The sequence below is a fragment of the Globicephala melas genome, chromosome 2, assembly GCF_963455315.2.
Source record: "Globicephala melas chromosome 2, mGloMel1.2, whole genome shotgun sequence".
NCBI lineage: Eukaryota > Metazoa > Chordata > Mammalia > Artiodactyla > Delphinidae > Globicephala > Globicephala melas.
In genome coordinates, this window is record NC_083315.2 from 155291876 (window position 1) to 155318963 (window position 27088).

The following is a 27088-nucleotide window of genomic DNA, read 5'->3' on the forward strand; positions in this document are numbered from 1 at the left end:
CTGAGAAAACCAAAATTCAAAAAGAGTCATGTACCAAAATGTTCACTGCAGCTCTATTTACAATAGCCCGGAGATGGAAACAACCTAAGTGCCCATCATCGGATGAATGGATAAAGAAGATGTGGCACATATACACAATGGAGTATTACTCAGCCATAAAAAGAAACGAAATTGAGCTATTTGTAATGAGGTGGATAGACCTAGAGTCTGTCATACAGAATGAAGTAAGTCAGAAACAGAAAGACAAATACCATATGCTAACACATATATATGGAATTTAAGAAAAAAAAATGTCATGAAGAACCTAGGGGTAAGACAGGAATAAAGACACAGACCTACTGGAGAACAGACTTGAGGATATGGGGAGGGCGAAGGGTGAGCTGTGACAAAGCGAGAGAGAGGCATGGACATATATACACTACCAAACGTAAGGTAGATAGCTAGTGGGAAGCAGCCGCATAGCACAGGGAGATCAGCTCGGTGCTTTGTGACCGCCTGGAGGGGTGGGATAGGGAGGGTGGGAGGGAGGGAGACGCAAGAGAGAAGAGATATGGGAACATATGTATATGTATAACTGATTCACTTTTTTATAGAACAGAAACTAACACAGCATTGCAAAGCAATTATACCCCAATAAAGATGTTAAAAATAAATAAATAAATAAATAAATAAATAAATAAATGCTAGACAGGGTGTGGAGAAAAGGGAACCTTCTTGCACTGCTGGTGAGAATGTAAATTGACACAGCCACTATGGCAAACAGTATGGAGGTTCCTTATAAAACGGAAAATAGAACTACCACACGACCCAGCAATCCCACTACTGGGCATATACCCTTAGAACACCATAATTCAAGAAAAGTCGTGTATAACAATATTCATTGCAGCACTATTTACAATAGCCAGGACATGGAAACAACCTAAATGTCCATCAACAGATGCATGGATCAAGAAGATGTACACATATATCAAAGTAAAATATCAAAGTAAAATAGATAGCTAGTGGAAAGCATCCACATGGCACAGGGAGATCAGCTTGGTGCTCTGTGCCCACTTAAAGGGCTGGGATAGGAAGGGTGAGAGGGAGGTGCAAGAGGGAGGGTATATGGGGATATATGTATATGTATAGCTGATTCATGTTGTTACACAGCAGAAGCTAACACAACATTGTAAAGCAATTATACTCTAATAAAGATGTTTAAAAAAAAAGAATAAATGAATATTTCTTTCAAAAAAAATTTTAATAAAAAATTAAGTTTAAAAAAAGAATAGATGGATATTTCAAGGAGAAGGGGCTGAATGTGAACATAGTTAATTCCTACAAACCAATTTCTTACAAAATGGACTTTAGGACTGAGATGCTGAAAGGTGAATAAAATATTTGAGAACCAGAAATGTAAAAGGAGGGAGACATTTCAAGGTGCTCATGGAGAAAAACTGAACTAAAGAAAGACTGTAAAAAAAATTTCAAATGAAAAATAAACTAGAAATTTAGATGGAGCTACAGTTGTGGAAAAGTAATGAGATGTTTAGTCACCTGGACATGGTTATGGAAGCGTGGAAATTGAAAGACCAATACAAAATCATTGTAAAAAAGTTCAGAGTGGTTTACATGGAGACGTACATTGGAGGCCAAACAACAATTATGTCTTGTCTAACGCCAGCCTTACACCAAGACTTACACAAAAACAAGGCTACAATTTGACCTGGGGAGGGGTGATTGTAAAGAAGTTAAACAGTAAGGTACTTTAGTTTAACATGAAATGAAGATCAATTCACAGTAAACTTTAAAAAATAATCAATCAATAAAAAAGGTTTGCAAGCAGAAGCCTCAGGAGGAAGTACAGACATTCATCCCAGCTCATTCCAGATGTCAGAGAAAGCAAACCCTAAAGCACCTGTCTGCCAGAAAGTATATTTTAAATATTTGCTCCACAGATTTCAAAAGAAGAGGAAAAGATGTACAGGTACACATTTCTATGGCAACTGTATAGAAAGTGTTAGTATCGAATTCAAATCCAAAGAGCAGAAAGATATTTCAAATTCTTTTTTTTTTTTTTTTTTTGGCACACCGCACAGCATGCAGGATTTTAGTTCCCTGACTAGGGATCGAACCTGTGCCCCCTGCAGTGGAAGCACGGAGTCCTAACCACTGGACCTCCAGGGAATTCCCTCAAATTCTTAATTCGTATTCCTAATGTACTTAAATCAAAGCTTTTTTATTATCTCTTAATAACTGACAGATTATTTCTCTGCCTGGATTGAGAGAAGAGCAAAAAAAAGTGATAATTTTTAGATTTAAGTAGAAAATTAGTATAAACATATATGCAGATATCAATATTGCAGAACAGTGTGAATACAGTAGGCCTGTGTTTTTACACTGATTTCCAAGTGGAATGTAAACACACATTAATTAGCTATATTTTCCTCTTTTAACGTTTATTTTTTGAGAAGAACTTGTACATGAAGAATGTTTGCTTGAAAACTTGTTATTTCATTGAAATTGCATTTGCCTTTCCTCTCCTCCCTTAATAAACACCATTATGATAAGCATATTTAGTGAAATATTATGAGAATTTGTGTGTTTAGAGAGTATCTCTGAAGATGTATTACACACAGCCGCCATTTTGTCTTGCCTGTGCTGCCCTAAAAATCATTTTAACCTCACCATGAACAAAGATACAAATATTAAACTAAACCCATCGGAGGCCTCACTGATATGGAAGAACAAGAGATCATGTTACCTAGAAATATACCTCTGTGAAATGTTCACATTAAACAGCCATCGCCACAAAGTGCCTGGAAAGCAAGGTCAGTTCCTTGTTTAAATGAGAGTTCACAATTTCAGTTAAAGAAAGAATAAGAAAACTAACTCCTCTACTTGTTCATAATCGTTAGCATTTCACTGCTGCTAAATCATACTACATAGATGTCTCCCCTTCTGAAGATCTTTGAAGAAAAAACTCCTTCCAACTGCCATAGACATTTTAGTTTCTAGTAACCTCAGAGTTTCAAAATATCTTTACATCTTAGCTAATTCCTTCAGCTGCAGTTTACATCCCTCTTCTCATGATGAAAGTGCTCTGTGTTAAGGTGTGTTGAGTCACTACAGTCAGAACCGAAGAAGGTAGAGGGACGTTAACCTGAGGGCAACTGTTGATGACACTGCCAGACTCGGCTGAGGTTCTAGGGCGGAGATACGACCATGTTAAGGGAGGAAAGAAGGAAGAAACTGTGAATTATAAATTGGATACACACCTGTCCTGAACCCAGTGAACTCTGAAACCTTTGAAGAGAGCCAAACTTCTCATGACCAAAAAAGTAGATGGTTTGAACTTAGTTCCCTATTTATGGGAGAGAAAGGATCTATTCCATATTAGAATTAACTTCATTAAATGGGCCTGAGGCTTGCTATTCCTAGCCAAGAAATTATAGACTACCACATGCTAAAATGACGTGAAAGAAAATTCTGGGAATATTAGAGCTATCACAACTAGAGAGTTAATGTCCAAACAGCAAAACTGACCATTTTTTTCTAGAAAAGCATTTTTAGTGGTTTAGTTGTTATGGTAGCCAAAAAAGATATTTTGACAGAGCAATTTTCTTTCTAACATTCTTAATAAAAACTTGATATCTTTACAGCTTCAGGAACTAGATCCCCAAAAAGTGAGGAAGAACAGGTTGTTTCCAGTTTGCAAGGCCCACTGAAGTTGATTGTGGAGTGCTGATTCATATTGACATGTGATATGATAGTAGGAACACAACCCTGAGTTTCACAAAGTCCTCTCCCATCTGTAATTCACTGTCCCATCTTGTGAGAAACAATCTACCCCCACTGCTTCCCAGACTCAGCTGCCCGACTGTAAAATGTGATTAATAACCTCTCATGGTTGTTTTAAATATGAAATAAGACATATAAAACATATAAACAACATATAAAATCCTGAATATTAGCAAGCCCTCAAGAAATGCTAGCTTCCTTCATTCGCCTAAGGCTATCTCAAAGACAATGAGGCTGAACAGTTGAACATAGAGATCAAACATCACCTGTAGGGGACTGTGGTGAGGAATCTTTTCAAAGTGTGACATGATTAAGAAATGAATTTTAAATACTAGAGAACAAAGTGAATAGTTTCAATAGGAAATAAAGCAAGTCTGTAATCTCTCATGGTTGATGTGATGAACTATTCATCTAAACTAGGAAAGAGAATGTGTGTATCAAAGTCTTTCCAAATTAGGGAGAACTTGAAGGACTTGACTCTGGAAAGATAAATAGCGGAAAGCTTCTCTTATTGCCAATTATCCTAGTTTCAAAAGATATATTGAAAACAGCTTAGTTAATACAGGACATCATCAGAGTAGTTTGGTGGATAATTCCAAGTTGTCTATTACTTCATGTTTATTCCCGTGTCTTGAAGAAGCAGAAATGAGAATAAATCAACACTGATGTTTGTTTTCTTTTTGATTGGTAGAACAGACCTAAGTGTCTAAGAGTAGATATGATAAGGGGATATAGCTTCTGATGAAGACACCATAATAAATGGGATAAAGAAGAAGGATGCTAAATCTGTGCTATCCATTTATCTATTGATCTATCCATCCATCCATCCACCTGCCCACTTACCCAAACATTCAGTAAGTATGTTTATTTCCTGTTTCAATATAAAACATGATGCCAGATGCAATGGGAAAACAAGGGTCTAAAAACAAGAGATTAAAAATATAAAGAGACATATATGCAGATAATCAGAGGAAAGGGCAGTAAATGGCAAATGTCATGCAATATCCAAAAGTTTTAACAGAAATAGGGTAGTAAAAGGAAAAATGTTCCTAGCAAGGGTGATAACAAGGAAAGAGAGGGAAAAAACGATGGGGCACCTGTAAGAGTTTGAACATTAATTATTCAGCAGGGAGAAAGCCACAGAAGGTATCTGAGCCGAGCAGTCATGGGCTCTAAGCTGTGTTTAATGAAGATGCATCTGGCAGAACTGATTAGAACAGCAGTGGTGTGTGTGCACATGGTGTGTTTTCTCCAATGAAGCACTACTGGGTGGAGATCAATTATGGGGTGTGTTGCCAAGTAATTCAATATAAAAATTACAAAATCACAGTTTTAAAATGATTTCCTGTTTTTGTAGTAATCTAAGCATATTCAAGGTTATTCCTAAAAGATGTCAGTTTACCAAATGCTTTATTAAATAGCAGAGAAATAGATGGAGGATATCTGGGGCCCAGGGAATGGTGTGAACCTGAACACACCCATAGGAGTGTGCCTCCTTGGGAAAGTCATCTGTCTTGGGGGCTCTGGCAGGCTCAGAGGTAAAGCCCAATCAAGTAGAAGACAGCAACTAGAAGTCAGGAGGACCTTGCAAATAAGAAGCTTCAGCAACCTTAGAAGATATGAAGGAATAAGGAGCTAAATAAGACAGTAGTCTAAATGCAGAGGGAGGAGTAGATAGGTGAGAAACCACCAAAAAAATCATGGTAAAGTCACTAGTTGCAGGAGACGAGGAAGTAGAAGAAAGCAATCTTTCTTTCAAATCATAAGTGTAAGGGTAGGTTTTAAATGCTCTCAGGAAAGCTTTCAAATTAATAAATTAAGAAAATTTTCCTTGGAGTTTCAAATTAAAATTTCATAGCTATAAAGCAATATAAGCTTTATATACAATATGTTGCCATCCACTATTTTAAAATATTTCCATTTTAAATTTCACGGCACGCATGTTTATTCTCAGCCACCACATCTGTTATCTAAAGCATTATGGATCCCAGCTCCATCAACAATAAAGAATAATCAAATTTCAAATACTTAGTCAAGAATGCAACCACAAATTGAAGCTTAATATCTACCAAATGTGTACCAGTCATCTGAAAATTGAGTTCACTGTAGGGACAAATAATTTTTTTTAATCTAGTAGGTGTATAACATTAGGTCAACCACAATCTTTGTGTCTGCACTTTAATTTCCTTATCTCATTATGTTCCAGCCAAGCTCCTTCCCACTTCAGCCCTTCACACACGTGGTTCCCTCTGCTAGGACAACTTTGCCGTCATCCCTTGCCTAGCTCATGCCTACTTAGACTCAGGTTCCCCATATGTAACTTCCTAAGGAAACCCATTATCAGTGTCTCCCTCACCACCTACTGCACAGCTAGAGCCTCCAGAGGACCTCAGAGCATAGCCTATACTCTTACATCCAGCCTATACTTTTCCACTAAGCACAGTAGGCACAGCGTCTACAGCCAATGAAAATGTTTTCATCTTAACTGATTATAAAGCCAGAAGAAAAACAAATATAATAATGAATATATAATAATAAATCTAGCCTGGATTATATTCATCTTCATACCCATGTAGTCAAAAATCTAATTTTCTTTGAAGGGACCCATGAAGGCAAAAATGCCTAAGGGACCATAAAAGTCATAATGTGGGGCTTCCCTGATGGCGCAGTGGTTGAGAGTCCGCCTGCCGATGCAGAGGACATGGGTTCGTGCCCCGGTCCGGGAAGATCCCACATGCCGCGGAGCGGCTGGGCCCGTGAGCCATGGCTGCTGAGCCTGCGCGTCCGGAGCCTGTGCTCCACAACGGGAGAGGCCACAGCAGTGAGAGGCCCGCGTATTCCAAAAAAATAGTCATAATGTGTATCTAGTTACTTTGTAGTATTTCTTCCAAGAAAAATAAACCTGATTGTTTTATTTTTTTTGAAAGCTGGATGATGGTACCTATTTGGGAACAACTGAAATAATGAATTGCTTAAAGCACTTAAACAGTATCAGGCACACAGCAAATAAATGTTATACAGGTGAATATAATGAAATTATATTCATTTTGAAAGTACCACATTTCACACATTTTGAGAACTGTCTCAGTGCATTTCAAAGTTAGTTTTAGTAGACTGAAAGTAATATACATATATTCTTAACTTTCTGACAAATGTCCAAAGATGGGCACATGTACCCAAAGAGGTTCAGGCAGGCTGGAGAATTACTTGACATAAACAGAACTGAGAACCAAGAGACAGAGAAACTATTACAAATCTCTAACTTCATGATTTTATTGGTGTATTAGTTTGCATGTACACTGTAACAAATTACCACAGACTTTCTGCATTAGAACAATGCAAATTTATGATGTTACAATTCTGTACATTAGAAGTCCTGTACGGGTCTCACTGGGCTAAAATCACGGTGTCAGCAAGGTTGCATTCCTTTCTAGAGGTTCCAGAGAAGAATCAATTTCCTTAACTTTTCTAGCTTCTTAGAGACCAGCCACATTCCTTGGCTTTGGTCAACTTCCTCTATCTTCAAGGCCATCAATGAATGGTACATTGAGTCTTTCTCACATCGAATCATCTGACTCCCTTTTCTGCTTCCTCTTTCACTTCTAAGAATGCTTATGATTACAGTAGGCCTAAATAGATAATCCAGGACAATTTCACCTCCTCTAAACCCTTATTTGAATATAGCTACAAAATCTCTTTTGGCATATAATGTAACATATTAAAAGGTTCTGGGGATTAGGATGTAGACATCTTTGGGGGATGTGAGCTGGTATTATTCTGCCTACTACAATCGATAACAAATATATACAAAACAAAAATAGAAAAGAAGCATTAGCTTAAAAGAGCTCAAACACAGCAAAGATATGCTTTGAATTTAATAAAAGCTAATGACTAACCTAAAAACTCACATCAAATCATTTTAGCACATGCAACTTTATCTTATTTTTTCTCCCTGAATATGCTCATGATTCAAATTTAAGTAGACCAGCTTTGCTGTCATATGAAACAGCAGAAAATAATACAAATAATCTATAAAAGGATCAAAGAAGAAAATCTAAGAATTCATTTGTATAGTATATTTAACATTTCTGGATTTTCCAGAATACAGAAATACATCCAATAATTTAGGAGAGGAAAAATGTAAACTTTAAATATCTGAACTCTCCATTCAATCAATACTTCACTGTTGCTAACGGACTATATTACTTAAAATATTGAAAACGTTTGTCTCCAAAATTAAGTTTAGCCAATAGAAGTAGTACAAGCATCAGGTTCATTACCCACATGGGCAGGTGGGTGGAGATATTTATACCTAACTAAAGAATAATTAGCCATAACTTTCTATTGTCAATTTACTCACTAACAATGTGAATGTTGATTATATAATTCAAAGTTGACACCTGCATAGATCTGGTTATCAGGAGCTCCAGGCATATCATTAATTTATTCAATGCTGGTCCTAGGAACATTTAGCCAATTGAGTTTAATTTCAATCCCTGTTGACCTCTGGCCTGGCTAGATTTAAATCATAACACTAAACACATGAGAAGTAAAATTATTGTAATGAAACATATATAAGCAAAAACACAGATTAAGATTAAAATGAAATTCTGATTTGACTCAAATAGTGGACATAATTTTTTAAAAACCCACTGTTTTTCAATTGGTTTTTGAAAATAATTATGAAGAAAGCCTGAAAATACATGAGGGAAGACATAATTTCACATTAAACAAAATAGTTTAATGAGTTCAAATAATTTCCTCAATCAATTAAAATAATCTTTCATTATCTCTAATGATCAAGATCACTAAACTTCCGAACAAACCGGTGAAATGTAAACTAAAGTGCTAAAATAACCAGAATCCAAATAAATTACATGACACTTAGAAATTATCCCTTAATTTAGAATTTTTAATTATACTCCAATAGGCAATAGAAAAAATTGGTTTTCCTTGCTATTAGACTAGACAATGACTAACATTTATATAAGTTGCATGATTGTCAAATATTGTTTCATAACAATGAAGAATTTCTAAGTCAAAGATAACTAATGAGAACCCGCTGTATAGCACAGGGAACTCCACTTCGCTGTACAGTAGAAACTAACACAACACTGTAAAACAACTATATCCCAATTAAAAAAAAAAAGAAAAAGAAATTCTAAGTCAATAACTACTAAACTTCTAAGAGGTCTAAGACATTAACTTCTCAATAGGTTTCCTCTCCTTCTGGAACACTCCAGCTCCAACCTACAGGCCTAAAATAGCCCAGGAAACATAAAACAACTCAGATTTACAAATCTGGCAGCACTCACTGACAGAAACTCCTTGTACATGGGCCTAGGTTAACCTGGCACATATCAGTTAATATGACACTAAATCAAACTAAGAATATTAGTGCAGAGAATGGTTATTCCAATGAATAGGAAGTTTCTCTGTCATGTTTCACTTATAAATAGGTTAACATTGTTCTACCTAACAGACAATTTCGTAAGATAGTGAAGGGAATCAAATATAAATTTCTACAACAATTAACTTTGATACTTCAGAAATATCTAAATTTAATCATCAGTTTGGCTGTCCTCCACCTCTTCTATGTATACCATTGTAAACAAATGCTGAAATATGCAAGAAGAGATCACTATGCAGATAACCCCTGGAGAGAAGTTTTCCTCCTCCTCTTTCTTATAGAAATCCTGCTGCATTTTTCAACATGTAAATCAAAAGACATGTCCTACAAAAAACCTCCCCATATGGGCCTTAACAGAAGTAATCAGTACTCCCCTTTTCACCAGGAACATGGTGCTTATATTTCTAATAACATATTTATTTCATCCTACTTCCTAATAGATACATTTGTAAGTAGGCAACTACAACAGCCTTTGCTTGGTCTTCATTACCCATATTAAGTTCTCATTATTTCTGAATCACCAGGTAGCACCTAAAACATCTTACACATAATACATCTTATACCCATAAGGCAAGAAACTAACATATCATCTCTCTGTCACAGAAGTTTGGGTCTTCCTGAGACCTTTTCTTATGATTTTAAGGAATAGATAAAAACAGGATCCCTCTTGTTCTCCCACCAAATCAGCTCCTCCTTCCCAACTTTGCTATTTCTCCCAATGGCAAAACCACTAAGACCTTACAGTATCCTGTGAGTTTTCTCTCTCATTCACCTACACTGGTCAATCCTGCACTAATTCCTCCACAAAATCTTTTGCATTTGTTGCCACTACTAATGTCCTCTGTCAGTCCCTCTTTTGCTTTTACTGAGACTTACAACAGGCTCCTAACTAGATGCATTTCCACAATCAATACTAAGATGGGATCTAATAACTGAGTTTCAAAATATTTGGAGAAAAAAAAAATCACACACACAAAGTAATAGCTGGATATTTTAAAAATCCTCTATCAGTTACTGATAGAAATAAACAATTTCAAAAAAAGAAATTAACAGTATCAGTAGGGATATAGGAATCACCAGGGACATAGAACAGTGTGAAACAATTTAGCATAAGTGATTTTTACAGAACATTTCACAATAAATTCAGAACATAACATTTTCAAGTACACACGGAAAATTTACTAAGATAGACCACATTTGGGGCCATAAAACAAGTCTCAGAAAAGGATCAAAATCATTGAATCAAGAGTATGTTTTATGACTGCAAGGGTACTAAATTTAGAAACTGATGATAAAATATCTAGAAAACTACATAACTGGAAATTAAGTAGTACACTTCAAAAAAAACCCATAGGTCAGAGAAGAAATCACAAGGGAAATATTTTCTAATTCAGACTAAGTGATAATAAAAAGACAAGATACCAGAATTTGTGGAATGCATTTGAAGTATTGCTAAGATGGAAATTTATAACTTTAAATGACTATATTAGGAAAGAGAAGTATTAAAATAAATTTTCAACTTGGGAATCCAGGAGAATAACAAATGCTACAAAAAGGAAGTAAAAGAAAGGAAATAAAAATAACAATAGAGATCAATAAAACATTAAAAAGACAAACAACAGAAAAAAATTTAAATTTGAAGGCTGTTTCCTTAAAAATAGTAATAAAACCCTCAGCAAGACTTAATAAAGAAAAAAAGAGAAAACAAATTACCAATATCAGGAATATAATAAGAGACATCAGCACAGATCTTACAGAAACTAAAAGAATTAAAAAGGGGATATTACAAAAAGCTTTAAGCCAATAAATTTGACAACTGCAATAAAATGGAAAAATATCTTAAAAGGCACACAGTAACAAAACTGACTCAAGAAGAAGTAGAAATTCTGAAAAACCATACATCTATTAAAGAATTCAGGTTTAAAATTAAAAACCTTCCCAAAACAAAAACTACAGGCGCAGAAGATTTCATTGATGAATTTTATGCTACATTTACAAAGAAATAATACAAATACTTTACACAAATGTTTCCCAAAAATAAAAGGGAAACACAACTCATGTTAAGAGTCACTGTTATACTAACATTTAAATCTGATAAAGACATTACAAGAAAAGAAGTTATAAATCAATATTCCTCACCCACATAGATGCAAAAATTCTTAACAAACTATCACTAAATCAAATCCAGCCACATGTAAAAGGAGAAATACGTTTTGACAAATTGGAGTTTATCCCAGGAAAACAAGGTTAGTTTAATATGTACTGAAGGTTCCAACCAGTTGATTAAGACAAGGGAAAAACAAAAGAAAGAAGAAAGCAAAACTGTCCTTATTTGCAGAGGACATGATCGTGTACAAGGAAAACTCTAAGTGCAAGGAATAAACAACAACAACTACTAAAAGCTACTACAACTAATAAATGAGCTTAAGGTTACAAAATACAAGTTTAATATACAAAAAAATCAATTGTATTTATACCTACTAGAAAAGAATGTTAGAAATTCAAATTTTAAAGTTATTTTATATAACATCATAAATTTAAAAAATAGGAATAAATCTAAAAAGGATGTGCAAGACCTGTTTGCTGAAAATTACAAAACATCATGAGAAAAGTTAAAGACAATCTAAATTAATGGATAGATACACCATGTTCATAGATTGGAAAATATCATCAATATTAAGATGTCCATTCTCAAATTAATCTATACATTTAACATAACCCTATCAAAACCAGTAGGTTCTTTTCTAAGACTGACGAGCTGATTCTAAGATGTATAAAGGAATTCAAGTGCTCTATAGATAACAAGACGAGCAATAAATTTTTATTAAATTAAAAAAGTAGAAATAAAGGCAATCACTTTGAGAGATTACAAACTTTATACCTCACCTTCTGAAGCTTTTATGAAAAAGCTGGGCATTTAATATAATTATCTAAATGTACAGATATGTGGTTCTTTTGCATTTCTCCCCAATGACAGTTTTATGATTTTATAATAGACTACTGCATATTCCTTATGCAAAGAAATGACTTACACAGTGCCAATACTGATAAATATTTACTAAAAGAAAAATGGGGTTGTAATCTAGTGTTAATTAGTGGATAGGCTATGACATATAACATGTATAGAGATCATACAGTGTTTTATCTATAAGTTCCATAACAGATTCTACTGTACTGTCTTTAAAAAAAAAATTAAAGGGCATCCCTAACTTTTACTATTGGCACAATTTACATCTTTCAATTGCACTAGACCAGCAATTCTCAAAGGGTGTTTGGGCACCATCCAAGACCCCTTAATTATAATACTAAAATGTTACTTGTCTTTTCCACATTCAATTTCTCATGAATGTAAAATGCAGTTTCTTCAGGCATTACATGACAGGTAATATAACAACAGATTAGATGAAGAAGCAAAACTGAAAACGCAGCCATCTTCTTTTAAGACAGCAATTACAGAGATTTCCAAACGTTCAAAAAACAAAGTCACTCTTTAATTTTTTTGTATTGAAAAACAGTTAAATTTCATTGATTTTTATGTTAGTATGAATGGATTTATAATTATTATTTTAAAGGTATAAATATTTTCAAATACCCAGTTTTAATTTTTAATATGATAGATATTGATATACACAATGTACATTAATAAAAGATCTTTGAGTTCTGAAAAATTTTAAGAATGTAAAGTGATTCTGATACCAAAATTTGAGAATCACTGCAAGCAGTAATAAACAATTTTTAAATGGTATGTATAGAGATAATAATCCTGATCACTAAAATAAAAAACAAAAAAATTATTTTAAAAAGAATTATCATATGTTAATGTTTAGTTTTTCTTAGTGGGACACTATATGACTCCTCTTTCTGGTTCTTAATAAAGTTCAGCAAGAGAAAAAGCCTTGGACTTCCCTGGTGGCACAGTGGTTAAGAATCCACCTGCCAACGCAGGGGACACGAGTTCAATCCCTGATCCGGGAAGATCCCACATGCTGCGGAGCAACAAAGTCTGTGAGCCACAGCTACTGAACCTGTGCTCTAGAGCCCACAAGCCACAACTACTGAGCCCACATGCTGCAACTACTGAAGCCTGCACGCCCTAAAGCCTGTGGCCACAACAAAAGAAGCCACCGCAATGAGAAGCCCATGCACCACAACAATGAGTAGCCCCTGCTCACCACAACTAGAGAAAGCCTGCGTGCAGCAATGAAGACCCAACACAGCCAAAATAAATACATAAATAAATAAATTTATATATTAAAAAAAAGCCTAAGGCCAACACAACATAAGATACACATAGGATTCCTATACCTGATGCTATTTTTCTTCTTCCCATTATATCCATCCCTAGTAGAACCAAACAGAAAGGTAATTTTCCATGACTCTTGTCTAACTTTTAAAGTTAAGTATTGCCTACATATTAAACCCTGTGCCGTGCTCTCCCAAACTCTCCTTCCCTTACTCTACTGCTTTCAACAACGTGCTTATAACCTCATATATTACATAATTTACTTACTTATCATATTTATTTTGTCACCCCACTCAATATAACGTAAGGTAAATGAGAGTAGGATTTTTGGGACTTTCCTGGTGGTGCAGTGGTTAAGAATCTGCCTGCCAATGCAGGGGACACAGGTTCAACCCCTGGTCCAGGAATATCCCACATGCCATGGAGCAACTAACCCCGTGAGTCACAACTACTGAGCCTGTGCTCTAGAGCCTGCGAGCCACAGCTACTGAGTCCACACACCACAACTACTGAAGTGCGTGCACCACAACTACTGAAGCCCACGTGGTCTAGGGCCCACGTGCTACAACTGAAGCCTGCACGCCTAGAGCCCGTGCTCCGCAATAATAGAAGCCCCCGCAATGAGAAGCCCACGCACCACAACGAAGAGTAGCCCCCGCTTGCCGCAACTGGAGAAAGCCCACACGCAGCAACGAAGGCCACCCAACGCAGCCAAAAAAAAAAAGGAAGAGTAGGATTTTTTTTCTCATTTACTGATAATATCCTTAGCACCTATAATAGTACCAAAGACAAAATAGACACAAAGTAAATATCTGTTGAATGAATTAATGGGTATTTTACTGAAGTAAAATATAAATTTTGGCATTTTACCAGGGAAGAACAAGCATGTCTTAGCAAATTAGCACTTGCAAATGGACAACAGACACAAATGCTATCTATGTACACAGGAGGGATACAGTAGCTGAAGGAGAAATTCTCAAGGAGAAACAGTTTTCTCTTCTAGACCCAGAAATGAAGATAAGGAGACAAGAGACAAGGAAAGGAGACGAATTTGGAAATTCTGTAGTTCAAACCAGAGCCAAGAGAAACAGAATTTTTTTCCCAAACATAAGATTCCACAAATATAAACAAAGAAAAATAAAAGAGTAAGAGCAGTTAACACACCTCTCTTCTCCCGATGTATTTCTTCCAGAAGCTGCTCCTGTCTTTCTATCTGTTCAAAGAGACACTGAAGCTCAGCCTCCTTGTTTTCAGTCATGTTCCCGAGTTGTTGTCTGCACAACATCAGCTGGTGCCGTAGACTTTTCTCTCTGTTTTCTCTCTCTCTCAGTTCCTCACAGAGCCATTGAAGTTTAGTCTAAAAATATGACAGTTATATCTAATTTTTTTAAAAATCTAGAAAACAGTAGCATTCCAAAACATGAGAAAGTCATGATAATCTGAATTTAGACAATAACTAACAAATTTAAGCAAAATTTTAAAAGACCCATAATGTTTTAATTTGCATAATGGTTTATATCAGTTAAAAGTTGGTGCAGAAATGATTTCCTTGGATTTTTATAAAATATTTGGTATACTCTATCATCTTTGGAAAGGCAGTACTACAGAAAAGTTTGGCCTCCTAAACTTCCAAGTGTAATACAATTAACCCCCTAATTTGATATATAAAGCAGTCTGGTACAAGCATTTGAAGATCCAAAACACCCCATAATAGACCTAGAAACTGGTTATGAAGGGAATTTTAGAGATTAAAAAATAAGATAAAATTCCTAGTTTTGTGTCTAAAAATGCATATCCCCAAGGGTCCAGCTAATCAGGTAGAGAGAGAGATTCTGTATGGCATGAGGCAGATAAAGTCTGCATTTGTCCACATTTAAAACTAGGAAATTCAATCAAAGCAACTCTCTTTTCCATGGACTCTAACCTCACCAACTCTAATACTTAGATATTTAAAACAGGGATGAGAAAAGAAATCTTTCTTCCACCTTCAATAGAACAGAATTTCAGTCGGGTCTTAGGACCTTCCCAAGTGAGACTATCATCCAATTTCTAGTTGATTTTAAATAATCTAAACAGTCTTCACCTCAAAGAAGCAAAATAGGGGAAGTCATGAACTAGAAGGGAAAATGAGATTAAGCAAAGGGACAATTTCCCTGAATAGCATGAATCCATAAGCAAGAATGTTCTAGGCCTCTAGAAGTCTAGAAGGTTCTTAGGACATGCCCCAGTATATTAAAAGTAGCTGTGATAGAATTAGCCTATGATGAAGCAGAACTGGGATATGGCCCTTAGACCGGGGTCTCCCCACATACATCAGCTTTCAAACATCCCCAGAAATGAAAAACAAGGCAGTTCCTTTGGTCAGAAGGTCTAACAGATGGTGACATAGAACAAAATACTGTCATTAGTCAAATTATGCATAAATTATACACTTATATTGTAAGGTAACAAATGTATAATATGTTGGGTGAAGAAAAATGGAAATCATGCTTATAAAGGCATGATTTATTAATAACAAAGCACTTTTGATCAGACCAGAGCTTATGTTAATGAGGTGGCTTAGGGTGGGGCCCCCAGATAGCCTCCGTAAGGGGCTGATCATTAGAGAGTTGAAACTTACAATCCTACTCATCAACCTCTAAGAAGCGGGGTGGGGGACAGGCAGGGGAGGACTGAAGATTAAACTCTATAAAGACTCCTGAACAATGAGATACGATGAGCTTCCAGGTTGGTGAATACATCCACATGCCAAAAGGGTGATGCGCCCAAAATTCCAGAGACAGAAGTTCAGTACTAAGGACCCTTTGGGACCTTGCCCTATATACCTCTTCATATGGCTGTTCATATGCATCCTTTATAATAAAGTAATAATAGTAAGTCAAGTATTTCCCTGAAATCTGTGAGCCATTACAGCAAATTAATGAACTATGGGAACCCCAATTTGAAGCCAGCTCAGATAGAAGTGTAGGCAACCTAGGGACTCAATACCTGTGACTGGCATCTGAAGGTGGGGGAGGGGGAGTCTTGTGGGACTGAGACCTTAAACAGCAGGATCTGCACTAACTCTGGGTAGTTAGTGTCAGAGCTGTAATTAGGTTGTAGGGCACCCAGTTGGTGAATGCAAAAAATTGAAAAATTACTTGATGTGGAAAACTCAAACTTCTGGAGTCAAATATGTTGTGAGCAGAAACATCATAATAGTAGGTATTTCACAGGAAGGGCAGACCACTAGGAGTTTTCATCTTCACAGCTCTGATTTGCACAAGCTAAATTCTTGGTAACTGCAACAGAAATACTGGGAACTCCCTCCTCCACCAACTCTCCACTAATAGGGTGGTCACTCTACTGCAGACAAAGCAAGCTAAGAACACTGAAGTCTCAACTGTAATTTCCCCAGATTGTTTATAAGGCTTCAGTTATGAATATAACTTATGAATAGATATTTTTAAAAATCTTCAACAAAATACTAGCAACCAGAATCCAGAAACATATAAAAAGGTTTTTACAGCATAATCAAGTGGTATTTATCCCAAGAATGCAAGGCTGCACTAATATCTGAAAATTAATTAATGTAATATGCCATATTAGTAAGAATTAGGGACATAAAGCCACATGATCATATCAAAAGGTGCAGAGAAATCATATGATGAAATTCAACACCCATTCACGATGGAGACATTCAACAAGCTAGGAATAGAAGGGAACTTTCTCAACCTGATAAAAGACATTTATAAAAACCCCACAACTACTATCATACTTAATGGAAAAAGACAATGCTTTCTCCCTAAGATCAGAAACAAGAAAAGAATATCTGCTCTCACCACTTCTATTCAACACTGTATTAGGAGGTCATGGCAGGGCAATTTTGCAAGAAAATGTAACAAAATATATCCACATTAAAAAAAAAGAAGTAAACATATTTGCATCTTTTTTGCAGATAACATGCTCCTGTATAAGAAAATCCTAGTGATTTCACTAAAAACATATTAGAATAAAATAGTTCAGCAATGTTGTAGTATATGAGGTCAATATATATAAATCAATTGTATCTCTATATACTTGAATGATCAATCCAAAAATAAAGTTAAAAGTCAACTGTATGTACAATAGCATCAAAAGGATAATATACTTAATAATACACCTTTAAAAAGAACTGCAAAACACACTCTGAAAATATCTGAAAGAAAAATAACTCTACAAAACACTGTTGAAAAAAACTTTTAAATACCTAAATAAATGGGACCATATCCCATGTACAAAGATCAGAAGACTTAATATAGTTTAGACAAAAATACTCCCCAAACATCCTACAGATTCAATGCAATTCCAATCAAAATCCCAGCTGGCTTTTTGGAGAAATTGACAAGTTGATCCTAAATTTCATATGGACATTCAAGGGACCCAGAATAGCCAAATAAAGTGTTGAAAAATAAGAACAAAGTTGGAGGACTCACTCTTACCCATTTCAAAGCTTACTACAGAGCTACTGTAATCAAAACAGTGTGGTACTGGCATAGGATAGACATATAGATCAATGAAATAGAATTGAGAGTCCAAAAATAAAACTATACATATACAGTCAACTGACTTTCAACAAGAGTGCCAAAACAATCTGATGAGGAAAGAATAGTCTATTCAACCAGTGGTGCTGGGACAACTGAATAGTCACATGTAAAAGAATAGAGTTGAACCCATACCTCATACCACATAAAAAAATTAACTCAAAATGGATCAAAGACCACATCTAAAAGAATAGAGTTGAACCCATACCTCATACCACATAAAAAAATTAACTCAAAATGGATCAAAGACCACATCTAAAAGAATAGAGTTGAACCCATACCTCATACCACATAAAAAAATTAACTCAAAATGGATCAAAGACCTAAATGTAATTGCTAAAAATATGGCTATAAAATAAAATAAAATAAATAACTAAATAAAAATTTAAAAATAAATAAATAAAAATATAAGACTCCTAGAAGAAAACACGGAAAAGTCTTTGTGACTCTGGTTTGGCAATCATTTCTTAGACATTACACCAAAAGCACAAGCAACCAAAGAAAAAAGCTGATAAGCTGAACTTAATCAAAATGTAAAATATTATGCTTCAATGGTCACAAGTAACAAAGTGAAAAGACAACTCACTAAACAGGAGAGAATACTTATAGATCACATATCTGAGAAAGGACTTGTATCTAGGATATGTAAAGAACTCTAATAATAAATTAAAAGATAACAAATTGAGCAAAAGATCAAAATAGACATTTCTCCAAAGAAGATATATGAATGGCCAATAACCACATGAAAAGATGCTCAACATCACTAGCCATCCGGGAAATGCAAATCAAAACCACAATAGAATTCCATTTCACATCCAGCAGGATAGCTATAATCAAAAAAAAACCAGATGATAACAACTGTTAGTGTATATACAGAGAAATTAAAATTCTCATATACTGACAATAGGAATGTACAATGGTGTAGTCAGCTTGGAAAAACAATCTGGACTTTCTTCAAAAGCTTAAACATAATTACCGTATAACTCAGCAATTCTCTCCTAGGTATGTACCTATGAGAAATGAAAACACACATTCACACAAAAAACTTGTACTCAAATGTTCATAGCAGCACTATTCATGACAGGCAAGAAATAAAAATAATAGAAATGAACATCAACTGGTAAATGAATGTGGTATGTCCATACAATGGACAGTTATTTAGCAAGAAGAAGTAAAGTAACGATACATACTACAACACAGATGAACCTTGATAATATTCTGCTAAATGAAAGAAGTCAATCATAAAGGATTGCATATTTTATGATTCCACTCATAGGAAATGTCCAGAACAGACAAATCTATAGAGATAAAAGCAGATTACCTGTTGACTAGTGCTACAGGGAGGGTGGGATGGGCAGATAAGGATGTGATGGCTAATAGTCCAGATTGTCTTTTTGGGGTGATAAAAATGTCCTAAAATTCATGTAGTGATGGCTGCACATCTCTGTGAATATACTAAAAACTACTGAATGGTAACTCTAAATAGGTCAAATGTATGGTACATGAATTATATCTCAACTTAGCTGTTATGTAACAAAAGAAAGAGAGAGAGGGAGGGAGGGAGGGAGGAAGGGAGGAAGGAAGGGAGGGAGGGAGGAAGGGAGGGAGGGAGGAAGGAAGGAAGGAAGGGGAAAGTAAAAGGGGATAGATCAACAAAGCTAAAATTAAACCTCCCTGCAGAGACGAGATCTCGCTGACCTGGCTTTAGTACTTGCTATACAATTTTTAGGCCTCTGTCTTGTCTATATGTCACTAGATAAATACAGGAAGTCCTCAACTTAAATTAGGATGTGAACTTCCAATTATGACTACAGAAATTTAATTAAGTCTGCTTCATTTCCCAATATCCACCTTGAAATACTATTGCAAATAGAAAAAGAGAAAAAAACTTCCATAGCACAGAAAACATGGTCAATTCTGCCAGATTAAAGGAGCACTTTCTACTATAACATTCCACTAATGCATTTAGGAAGAAAACACGGTGAGGGTGAGGGATATACCATCATCCCCATCTAACCACAATATGAGAGACAAGGATGTGAACTGGACTGCTCTTTAGAAAGCATACTCTCTATGTAGAGTGGAGCAAGTATCGGAGGCTGGAAGTCAGGAGGCTGTTACAATATTCCAAACAAGTGAAAATGGTAAGGGTTGAGCCAAAATGTACGTATTTGGACTTAAATGTGAGGGGGGTAAGGAAGAGAAAGGAATCAGTATTGATGGCCAATTTTTAGCTTAAACTGAAACAGGAAACCTAGAAGAAGCAATGATTTAGGGGTTAAGAAGTTAACATTAGGATGAAACATATAGAAGTTGTTAGGAACAAAAGATACAGAAGCATAGATGACTAATTGGATATCTAATTATATATATATAGCTCTTAAAGCTCAAGAGATATGGCCAAGAGATACAAACTAAAGAATCAACAGCCTAAAGGAAGTTAACGGCATAGGAAGAGATAAAATAGCTCATAAAGAATATCTACAGAGAAAATAGAAGAGGGTTTAGAAGAGATAAACACAAGAGAATTTCAAAATAAAATGGAGATGTAGATAGAAAGTCGGGAGGAAAATACAAGAGTCTGGGGTGACAGAACCCCAAAGGAAGAAAATACTACAACAAGGTGGATATCCTCAATGTCAAAGACTCAAAAGGAAGGGACAGGTATATCTAAAAATATACATTTTTGTCAAAAATAACTGCAGCTCAGCCCACTAGATCAAAATAGGACTGAAAGCATGAACACCAAACTGTTTATGGTGATTATGCCTTTATACCTACAAAAGATGAGTGTAAATATCGAAATTTTATTCTCAATATTGCTATATTTGTTACTGTTTATTTCTCCATTTAGCTATGTTAGTTTTTCCTTTAAATATTTAGGTGCTCCAACATTGGGCACATATCTACAATTGTTCTCTCTTCTTGTATTGATTCCATTATAATGACCTTCTTTGTCTCTTTTTATCATTTTTTGTTTACAGTCTATTTTGTCTGATATAACTAGAGCTACCCTTGCTTTTTTCGTTTTCTCTTTTTTTTTGGGGGGGGGGTTGGGTTACCATTTGCCTGAAATGTCTTTTTCCATCACTTCACTTTCAATCTATGTGTACCTTTAAGGCTAAAGTAAGTCTTTAATAGGCAGCATATTTCTGGATCTTGTTTTTTCCTATACATTTGGCTATTCTATGTCTTTTAATTAGAGAATTTAATCCATTTACATTTACAGTAATTATTGATAGGTAAGGGCTTACTATTGTCACTTTGTTAATTGTTTCCTGGATGTTTTGTAGGTTCCTTGTTCTTTTTGATTCTTATCCTGCTGTCTTTTTTGTGTGTGTTTTGTTGTCTTCTGGTATCAGTAGGCTTTGACTTCTTTATCATGTTGTTTTATGTAATTATTACAGGATTTCCCCTTGTGGTTACCATGAGGCGTACATAAAATATCTTAAATGTGTATAACCCTATTTTAAACTGATAACAACTTAACTTCAATAGAATGCATAAACTTTACACTTTTACTTTTACTTCCCCCTCACATTTTAGGTTATTGCTGTTACAATTTACATTTTTTTAAAAAATTCTTTAACTAAGATTGTATGGCTATATGTGTGTCTGTACAGTTAGTTACAATCTCCAAAATGAGAATGTATTCAATGCACTAAATAATAAAAATTATTCTAGACAATTATTCAGTAAGTTTGATACAGGTCAGTTGGAAAATGATTCTAAAACATTACTACTTAAGTCATTAATTTATTAATTGATATTAACTAGGAAAAATAAGGAAAAACCTACGCTATCACTGCTTCTATATTAAAACTACAATCTGAATCTGTAGACCACACCTTCTATTAACCTCATCAATCTTTGCCAGCTCCTCAAGAAAAATAAATAAAATGAAAAGCTCCGGTGACTATCATATTATTATTGGTATGATGCACGGAAATAAGGGAAAGGTTAGATGTATAGTTTCTGGAAAAGATATATTTTCAACAAAGTCTTTTTGCTGTTTATTTGGCACCTCAAACATACACACATCTTTATTCTTGTATGTTAAAGAATTTAATATAATAAACCCTCAACACATTTTTCAAGAATTTTATAATAATATTCTTCGATTAAAATCTCCTAGGGAGTTTCCAAAACAACCAACATACGTGCATGCGCACACACACCCACACGCACATTACAGCTAGTTTTGCACATCATGAGGCCCTGACACATGTAATTAAATGAACAATTAGATGCTGTTAATTTTTTTTGGAAAGACATAGCACCTTGCATCTAAGTAATAAAATAGAAAAAGAGAATGGTATCTTGAAAACAGAAAAAATCCAAAGTTCTTTTATTTTAATATATTAAGAAAGTTTAATTAATATTCAAAAGTAACACATTTAGGACCTGAACACTATCAATTTGAATTATAAAAAATACAATCACAAAGAGGAAGGGCTGAAAGGATGTACATACAAAAGCCCTGATAACTCTATGCCATGTAGGCATGGTCCTAAACAGCAGCTGTCAGATGCTAATCCCCTCAGGATTAGTCTAAAATCAGATAATTAATATTACCACAGATGGCTAGGTATTAGAATATAAATTGATGTATTAATATGTTGGAGACAAGTAAATGAAATAACCTTGACATACAGAAGAAATACATACATGCAAGATGAAATCTGAAACAGATTAACCAGAAGGAATGCACTTAAAAAAAATCAAATATGGATTGATAAAAGGTATGAGGTTCACAGCTGACCATAAAAATCCTTGTGAGGAAAGAGTAAAAGGAGTCAGATTATTCAACCTCTTATTTACAGGAAGACCAACATGTTCTAGGACCAAGTCCCTATTAGATAATATTATAGGAGTTAATTTCATTGGTTTACATCAGAGACATCAAATGTACATGCTAAAGGTGCCAGATAGGAAACATCTGTAAAAGTACATAGAAAATATGTTCTCTTTTGTTTTTCTTGAAAAGTTCAATTCAGGCTACTATGTTACTATTTACCATTTTGAACCACGCATGGATACAAGAGATAAATCCAGTTCTCTTCAATCGACTTCAAAAAAAATAATGTGCAAGCCTAAAGATAACATCAAGTAATACTTTTCTTCCATATTGGGAGTCAACAGAAAATGATGGTGATTATGTCAAACGATAGTTAACTATACTAAGAAAGCTTAATGAACAGTCAAAAGTAACACATTTAGGACCTGAACATTATCAATTTTGAATATAAAAATGCAACCACAAAAAAGAAGGGCAAGAAGGGCACCACATCTAATGTGGTGTCATGTCCATGGTTCTTCTTCTTAACTCTGTTTTCTACCACAACGGAATGAAACCCTAGTGTTATCAGATCCTCTGATATATCAAAAGGAAAACAATTTCATGTTGCAATAATACACTTAATTGAATTTTTTAAAATGTTCATTACCAAATCAATTTTTTTAAACTCATGTGGTCCAAACAAAATGAGTCCCTGGGGATCACCAGCTTCAATCATCTGGTTTAATCTGTTCTTTCCCAATGATTTAATGGCAAATTTAGAAAATATCTTCACATTTCTTTTTCATAATGCTTTCCTTATTCCATCCCAGTCTTTGGCCCGTTTTCACTACGGTTGCTAAGAGATGATAATAAAAAAACAATTCTGTTTTGTCATAACAATAATCCTACTGGTTCTGATAAAAACAAAACAATAACAAAAAATTATTTGCAACAAAGCATTAATCAGGTTTGATCTGTGTTATGGACTGAATTACATCCCTCTCAAAATCATATGTTAAAGCCCTAACTCTCAGTGTGACTGAATTTGGACACAGGGCCTTTAGGGAAGTAATTAACGTTAAATGAGGCCATAAGGGTAGGGCCCTAATCCTATAGGGCTAGTGTCCTTATAAGAAGAAGAGACACTCTCTGACTCCTAACCTTCAACTTCTCCAACCATACCGCTAGCCCCCACATGAGAGGTGGCCGTCTACAAGGCAAGGAGAAGTCTCACCAGAAACCAACCCTGGCAACGTGATCTTTGACTTCTAGGCTCCAGAGCTGTGAGAAAATAAATACCTGTTGTTTAAGCTACCCAGTTTTGTTATGGCAGCCCTAGCAAACTAATACAGTATGACCTATGGCTCCAGTTAATTCCTATTGAGCCTTTATTCCACTGCCATACAAAATTAAAAATAGGTTATAGTTAGATGCTTGATATGAATTGAATAAGTATCAGAATATATTATTAATCCTACGAAACAAATTAACTTATGGAAATTTAATCAACCAATAATCAATTAAGAGAATCAGAGTCTGTTAGAGAAACACCCGTTATCTATCATTCATTAAGTATCTTGGAGAAACAGCTTGGAACACAGTATAGGAATAACTTTACCAATTCCAAACAATAATTAGCTGACAAGGCTATTAATCACAGTGCAAACACCATTCTATTAACCACTCACAAGAGCATCTTACAGATTACATAATAGGCTCATTTATTTAACTACATCAACAAGTATCGCTAAGTAAGCCAAAATAGGGAAAGAATTTCTAAATAAGGTAGTTTTTTACCTTCTTAGTTGACAGCTTGCAACTAGGTGGGAATATTTTGAAGTATCTAGTAAAACAATCAAAATGATCTTTTTAATCTGTAAGAATCCTCTAATGAGATTCACTGGAATAATATACCGAAAGTCACTAAGGAGTGACTCAAAGCTAAAAACCAAGGAAAACAGAAAATTCAAATAAAAGATTATAGTTGACAGAGTTAGCAATAATATCAGGAACCATAATTTTGCTGCTTTTAACTACTATGCTTCCTTCACCAAAACTCTAAAAACAATTTTGAGAGAAAATGCTTACGTAAGAACCAGAGATAAAGAGGATGGCGATTCTTTAAAATGTGCTAGATCACCAAAACAAGAATTAAACCAGAGCTGCAAAGTTCAAATCTAAATCAACCTCAGAATATAATTTTCAATTATACTTTCTCCACTTTTCTGCTTGGTTTGAAAATAATCTGGAAGAAATATACCCATAATCATAGTACATATTAAAAAATACAAAATGCTTCCTCCAGTTAAGCTGAGTGTGTTCCCTGTATACTACCTAAGGATATTTCCACCACGTGAATGAAGATACCTGAGTATTTGTATCACATTTTGATGTCTACACTGGAACGATAAAATACTAGATGGTCATTTGCATCCTTCAACAAGAATTAAATACAGTAGGTCTAATACTTCTCACACAATAACTGTTTTTAAAAAATCCACATCACTAAAAAGACAATATATAAATGTAAGGTTTATATTCAAGTGTAGGTCACACAATCAGTAGAAAAAAACAATGGCACAGAGTTCAGAGATCCAGGTTCCCAAACCCTTCTCAGAAACTAGTTTTATGTCCTTAGATAAAACTCAAAACTCCCAGGACCCGTTTCTCATCTACAAAATGAGAAAGTCAAACTTCACAATCTCTAATGCTGCTTCAGTTATAATGCAAAAACAGTAGGGAAAAGCAAATGCTTGTCAACGCGTGAAACACGTTATATTGATACTATAAAAAGTGGGACTCTTTGGGATGATACCAAATAGGATAATATAGGAAAATCCCCAAATAACTTGGAAGTATATTTCTTATTTATATAATCTTAAAATTTACAGTACTGATCAAAGAAAACCAATATTTGAGAACTGACATATTTACTGAAATCTAATCTGCTTGTTATTTATTCATTGGTGATATTTAAGCTGAGGAAGTAACCTGAGTAGGAAAATGCAGCAAGGCTAATTACTCTCTAAAAAAAATATTTATTGAGCATTTAGCCAAGCCTGTGGTAAGCACTAAAGATGCAATAGGAACAGGATAGACACAGGTCTCGCCTCATAACACTTACAGATTAAAGAAAGAGGAGAAGAGTAAATGGGAGTTTCAATACAGTGGGATAAAGGCCAAGAAGGAAAAGATCTTCAGAGCCAAAGAAGCATATAAATTCTCCTAAGACACACCTCTGTGCATCTTAAGAGAATAATTAATACCAGACTCCCAGAATTAAATGTGCTCTCTAAACAAAAGAGTACTGAGCCTCCTGCAATTGTGCTGAAGAGCAGTTGACATCAGCTTTTTTATTCACTATCATAAAATGATAAGTTAAGATCTGGGATCAAGAGTGATGCTTGCTAGTATTGTGGTTCCATCCTGAAAGTGAGTGCCTGATGGCTCTAGATTTGATGATTTGTGCCTACTTTCTCACTGCAAGTGTCTTAGCTACTTCTCATTTCTCTCCATGATTTGAAGCTAAACTCTGCTCTATGCCTTTGTCTCTGCTTCTCTTTAGGCATTCCTGTCCAGATGGAACTTTCTGGATATCAATCCCTGTGGTGGAAACTCTTCCAATACTTCTGCTAGCTTGCCTACCTAGGACCCTGCATGTCTGTCTATTCCAATACTAACCTTTGACTGTAGTCTTCTAGTTTAAATGGAAAATCCTGGACACCTCCTTCTCCATCAGCCTCTGACATAACATTAAACATCACTTGCATATTGTCACCAAAATGTTTCTTCAGTCTGTCCCTTCCTCTGAATCTCTACAATTTCCTAAATTCAAACTTTCACCCTACCTCAACCAGAGTCCTGGGTCTCACTCAAAGACCTCTTAACTGGTGTTCCTGCCTTTGGGCTTCCCACCTCTAATCTACCTTTCACATCACTATCAGAGTGATGCTTCTAAACTATGAATACGAACATTTCACTCTCCTGTTCAAAACTCCTTCATGATTCCCCACTAAATGCAGAGCTGACCCAACCTTTGAAAATGGCATACAATGCTCTTCTTGATGGATCTAATCTCTCCCTCCTTCTGGAGCCTCATCCCTGACATTCCCTGACTCGCATTTCCATACTGTATGTAGTACTGCCAAATCACTTGGGGTTTCTTTTGCATTTATCATGCTGTTTCTCTTCCAGGCCATTCCTACAATTGTTTACTCTGTATGTATGTTCCTTCCTCTTTACTTGGCTGGCTTCAAGATTTATCTGCGACATCAGCCTCCAAGGCAGCTTTTACATACCTCTGGTACAGCTCT

At 35.2% G+C, this 27088-nt stretch overlaps 1 protein-coding gene across 1 annotated transcript in view; it reads right to left on the bottom strand.

Annotated features, from left to right (window-relative positions):
- Positions 1–27088, bottom strand: part of CEP128 (centrosomal protein 128) — a 437527-nt gene that overhangs the window by 218498 nt on the left and 191941 nt on the right. Inside the window, exon 18 of the mRNA XM_060293645.1 lies at positions 14598–14790. Coding sequence (XP_060149628.1) covers positions 14598–14790 — 193 coding nt within the window. The remainder of the gene's footprint in view (positions 1–14597; positions 14791–27088) is intronic.